The sequence below is a fragment of the Pseudopipra pipra genome, chromosome 2, assembly GCF_036250125.1.
Source record: "Pseudopipra pipra isolate bDixPip1 chromosome 2, bDixPip1.hap1, whole genome shotgun sequence".
Classification (NCBI taxonomy): domain Eukaryota; kingdom Metazoa; phylum Chordata; class Aves; order Passeriformes; family Pipridae; genus Pseudopipra; species Pseudopipra pipra.
Window position 1 is genome coordinate 77,230,125 of NC_087550.1, and position 5,578 is coordinate 77,235,702.

The window sequence follows — 5,578 nt, forward strand, 5'->3', positions numbered from 1 at the left end:
TATGAATTAACTTATAATATTGCAAAGCGTTGGGAGAATAACAAAAGCAGGATCGTTTTAATTAGTGAATCAGGGTCAGACGAACAGACCGTTCCGCAAATCTTCCAAACTTCACACTTTTTGAACGTAATTCCAAGGCGAAGGCTGATTTGGAAGACATTTACTCAGGAGCTATTGTTATTGCCACAATTAAGAGTGCAATCGACCACTCTGAAGAAAAAAAATGCACTTCATACATACATACACTGCATATACATGCACACAGACATACAAAACGAGCCGGGGGTTGCCACCTCAGTGAGGGGACTAGTTCTGTTCTAATGCCTTGTAGGTATTCACGTTGTGCGATGCTCACAATTCCCTTGATAAAAGGATGGACCACTTCATCCTGCTCCCGTTTCTCTGCTGCATGCAAATTTTCCTGCAGATCTTTGCTTGAGTTACCTTTGAAAACACTATTTTTGGGCACTCAAATGGGAAAAGCCGTTTAGAGGCAAAGAAAGGTGTCAGGTTTTAGTTAGCAATTAACTGGGAAGGCCCTCGAAAAACACTCCAGGAATAAAGCAGCAATATTGCTTAGATAGGTGAACAAATTACACCGGTTTAAGTGGTGAAGCTCTTAGGCTAACCAGATAAAGTGGTCAGGCAACTTTTCACTCTGAAAACGTTACTGGAAACCGATGAAATGCTATGAACACTCTCAGTGTACTCAGTGAACTCTGTTCTGCTGGTCCATGAATGCCTTTTTTTTTTTTAAGATAATATGACAACTCAGGGGTTTTTTTATCTTCTTTCCTATTCACGATTAAAAATGTGATAAATCAGGTTTTTGGCTCTGAATAACAATGGCTTGTTTTAGATTTCCTAGTAAATCTATTCAAAAGTGAAACAAAGACAGCCTTTAGAGGATACCTTACACTTCACCTGGACCAGGCACGTAAGGGCAATTCAGATAAAAATCTTGTTAGCAATTCAACAAGAAATAGAGGATTTTCTCTTTTCCCTGCTTCAGGCTTTATTTAAACTCTTTGTTCAAAAATGAACAGAGTGGTAGTCGGAATCTAATTTACAGATATAGTTTAGACGTCTAACTTTAAATTAGAAGATCACACAAGAAAACCATTTACACGTAAATGTTAAAACCATTACTTAATCATTTTTTTTTACTTTATATTACATAAAGCCAAAATGAAACTAAATACATGTTAGCCAGCTTCATTCACAAACATTAGTCAAAATATACACATTACAAAAGTAAACCAAAAAAGAACTCTAAACTGATGAAGGATTTTTTTCCTCTAAACTTTGTTGTTTTTTCTTTCTTTTAAACACCATTTGCAATTGAATTGCAGTGGCTCTAAAATAAGCTAAACAGGTAGGGTACTGCAAAACACGTGTGAAACACTTCATGTTCATGGGGGAGACAGATTTTCTTTTAAATGAGAATACTCTCCCGTCAAAGCAAAGCTCTGTTTCAGTTCAGCTAAATAATAAATAGATAATTATCACTCAGACAAAAAAGTCTGATTTAACCTTAGATAATATTGTGATTCTCGAGCAGTCTCACAATATTTTTATTCCCTTTGAAAGGCATTCCTTTTTTTTTTTTTCAGGTTAAAACTGAATCGACCGTGGGCGAAGTAACTAACAGTTTTCAATCCGAGACCTAACATTTCCACAGAGATATACAAATTTACAGTCTGAGGGTGAGACTTAATTAGTGGGGGGTGGGGGGAGACACACGAGAACCGAGAGTCACGCGTCTTATCCTCTCGTGAAAATCATGACCCGTGCCTGTCAGCATCCTGTAGCAGCGGAGGGCAGAAATCCACGCAGGGCAGGGCACAGAGCAGGAGGGCAGCCTCCCGCACCACCAACTCTTTCTTTGCATGGACCCCACGAGGGGCTACGAATCAAGGACAGAGTGACCCTGTCCTTTAGCGGGGCGGCACCTGGCCCTGCCGTCCTGAGCCGGGACCTCACCATCCCCCTTGCCCCCGGCTTCCTCGTCTCTCCTCTCGGTGGCAGGGGTTCTAAAACGGGACTGTTCCGAATCCAGCACCACGCCGGGAGCGACGGAGGGGAAAGCCAGAGCCGGCCAAGGGATGTTGCTCCCCGAGTCTGTCCCGAACAAGCACTTTGAGGGCAGGGCGGATCGGTTCTTTTCTTTTCTTTTTTTTTTTTTCTTTTTTTTTTTTTTTTTCATTTTTTTCTATTTTTTTTTTTTTTTGCATTTTTTTCTCTTCTGTTTCAGCTGGGCTATCTGCACAGACTGCATGCAACACACACAAGGTCTACCCGGGGCAGCAGGCAGGGGACGAGCAACAGGTCGTCCGCCGCCCCGGCGCTCCCCATCGCCTGGCCCGGTCACCCTCCGCGGCCCCAGCGGCGGCTCGCCCCCCTCCCCGTGCGCACGGATGTGCCGGCACACATCCAGGCGGGCGCCGGAGCTCTGCGCGGGCCTCCTCCGGCCGTGGGTCATAGTGCCGCGGCATAGGCTGCGGGATAAGGGTCCAGCTGGGGCTTGCCCATGCCCGGCAGGAGGATGTAGGCCAGCGGCGGCTGCAGCCCCGGGCCGGGCCAGGCGCTGCAGTTGCAGGGGATCATGTAGCCCGGGTTACCGGGCGACGGGTGCGAGTGCGTGTGCCCCCCGGCGGCGGCCGCGGCGGCGGCGGCGGCAGCGGCGGCCCCGTGGAAAGCGCCCGCCCCGCCGGCGCCGGGGTAGCCCAACGAGGAGGCGTAGGGCAGCCCGGAGCCCGAGGAAGAGGAGGAAGATGAGATCTCGGCCATTTTGGAGCCCAGGTCCAGCAGGGAGTAGGGGCTGCTGGCGGCGGCGGCGGCGGCGGCAGCGGCAGCGGCGGCGGCCGACTGGGGGAAGAAGACGCGGGCGGCGGCGGCGGCGGCGGCGGCTGCCGCCTTCTCGGGGTTGGCCAGGAGCGACTCGGGCACCAGCCCGCCGGCCGCGCCGCCGTGCAGCCCGCCCGCCTTCAGCCCGTGCGGGTGCTCGTGGTCCGCCACGCCGCCCAGCCCGTAGGGCACGGGGAAGGCGAACTTGTCCTTCTTGAGCAGCGTCTTGGGCTTCCGCCGCGGCCGGTACTTGTAGTCGGGGTGTTCCTTCATGTGCATGGCTCGCAGCCGCTTGGCCTCGTCGATGAAGGGCCGCTTCTCCGATTCAGTCAGCAGCTTCCACTCGGCGCCCAGGCGCTTGCTGATCTCAGAGTTGTGCATCTTGGGGTTCTCCTGGGCCATCTTCCGTCGCTGCGCCCGTGACCACACCATGAAAGCGTTCATCGGCCTCTTGACGTGGTCCACCGGCTTGGACATGGTGTCCCCCTGCCGCCCCGGCGAGCCGCCGCCCGCCCCGCTCTGGCGGCCGCCTCCTCCGGGTTCGTCTCCCGCCTCCTCTTCCTCGCCCCCGCCGCGGTCCGCTCCTTCAAAACCAATCTCGGCAAGTACCCAGACGTGGCGGCACCGGCTCCTACGGGTGCGGGGCGGCGGTACCCGGTGGCCTCACTCCGGGCGCGGGGCGCTTCCGAGCGGCAGCGGCGCCTCCCCGTCAGGGCGCTGCGGCGGGCGGCTTGGGCGGGACGGGCTCCGCTCCCCGCCTGGGCCTCGGAGCCTTTCCCCGCGCTGCCTATCTCCGGGCCAGGGCTCTTCCTCGGAGCTCCCCGCAGGCGACAGCGCACGGAGTTCAGACGGGATCGCAGAGACGTCTCGACGGCGAGAACGAGAGCCGGCGGCAGGCGAGAGGCGCGGGGCGTGGGGGTCCTCGTTTTGCTGCGGACGCGATGCTCTCCGGCGGTCTCCGGTGAGGCGGCGAGCCCTTAACGGGGCGCCCGTCACAGCCCGCCCCGTGCCATCGCCGCCCGCAGAGCTCGGAGGGCAGCCTGCCACGGAGCAGTGCGGGGCCGGGCGGGACGGGGCCCGCGGCGGCTCAGGCGCTGGGGTGAGGGCCCTGGGGGGCGCGGGCCGCCCCGCTTACAGACGCCCCGCTCCGCCCGAGGGGGCGCGGCGAGCAGTTCGCTCCTCGCACATACTCGCCGGGCGCCGGGCACCGCGGGCCTCCTGGTTCGCGCCGCCGGACAAACTTCCCTAAGTTTCGGCGGGATACGGGGCGCTCCGCCTGCCGTGCAGCTCCCCCTTCTCCGGCAGCCGCCAGGTCTCTCTGGGTTTTCTTGGCCGCCGACTCGGAGGGGCGGCGGGGCGGGCGGGAGCGGCGGGGGGCGGAGGGAGGAGGAGGCGGTGGCGGCGGAGGAGGAGGCGGGGAGGGGGGGACACACCTAATTAAAATCCTCGGCGGTCCGCGCCCGGCGGCGCCCTGCCCAGCTCCGCGCCCGGCGGGGGGGGGGGGGTCCAGCAGCCGCCCCCTCCTCCCGCCCCGTCGGCGCGGCCGCAGGTACCGCGCGCGCCCCGCGTGCCCCCGCGCCGCGCACCGCCCTATATGCCCGCACGCGGCCTGCGCGCCGCCGGCGGGGCGCGCGGGCGGGGGCGGGGCCCTCCGTCGGGGGGGGCGGGGCCTCCATTCGCCACGCCCCCTCTCGGGCCAGCGGCGCGGGGAGGGCTCGGGATCGGCGCATGCGGGGTGTTTTTGGGTGTTTTGGGGTTTTCCCGGCGGAGGGTCCGTGCAGCCGAGGGGGAGAGGCCGCCGCCTCCGAGAGCATCCCTGGGTGCGCCCAGAAAATCCGCGCGCGTTCTCCTGGCCGCTCGGCACGCCGCTGAACGGCGCCCCCAACCCGAGCTGTCCCACTGTGTTCCTCACCGGCCGCCTGTCAGTCAGGGTGAACTTGCTCGCCTTGTTTGTGCTTCGGCGGGTCGGTTTTGACTTACCCTTGTGGTATGTGGAAGCGCCGACTCCAATAAACCATTAACTCTTTCCCTAGCAGCAGGCTAGGCTCTGTCCGGGACGGCTCCGCCGCCCTTTTAGGGAAAAGCCGGAGCCGCAGTTCCCGGGGGCGATGCACGAGTGCAGTGGCAGCCACTCCGGGACCACCACCGAGCCCCCCGCCGGACGGGCCACAGGGTGCTGGGCGCGGCGGGGACATCACTCGGCGTGGTGGGACAGTGATGTCCGCTCGCCGCACGGACTTGTTTGTCGCGCCGCCCGCTCTCGTCTCGTCCGGGCTCCTCTCCGCGCATCCCGCTCCGTCCTCCGGTCAGGCTCCTCGCTCCAGCCGCTGGGCTTCGCGCCTTCCTTACCGCCGCACCGCACCACTGTCCACCACCACCACCCGCAGCTCCTGGGATGTCGGGATGTTTGGAGAGAATCCCAAAGCCAGCCATCCCTCCCCGCCGGTGAGCCCGCCCGGGTCCCGCGGCAGCCTGTCACGGCCGGAGTGCCCTGTAAAATACCGAGCAGCTCCTCTGCAAACCGCGTCTTCTCCCGTTTCGTGTTTTACGACCCATATACTACTACTTAAACGTAATTCTCTCAGTCTCCGAAGCCACCTTGCCAAGCTTGACCTCCTACAATCCAGTTAGCCGTGAAACAAAAAAAAAAGTACCCATCGATTGTCAAAAGCGGGGAGATTAAGATATCTGCTGGCGTTCGGGCTTGGCGGGGAAATGGGATTTCTCGAAG

General features: G+C 59.2%; 1 protein-coding gene across 1 annotated transcript; it reads right to left on the bottom strand.

The window, feature by feature from the left end:
• Nucleotides 1-990: 990 nt before the first annotated feature.
• On the bottom strand, nt 991-4,211 carry SOX21 (SRY-box transcription factor 21). Its single transcript, XM_064646004.1, has one exon. The coding sequence runs from the start codon at nt 3,322-3,324 to the stop codon at nt 2,479-2,481; it is 846 nt and encodes a 281-aa protein (XP_064502074.1). The 5' UTR covers nt 3,325-4,211; the 3' UTR covers nt 991-2,478.
• Between the last annotated feature and the right edge of the window lie 1,367 nt (nt 4,212-5,578).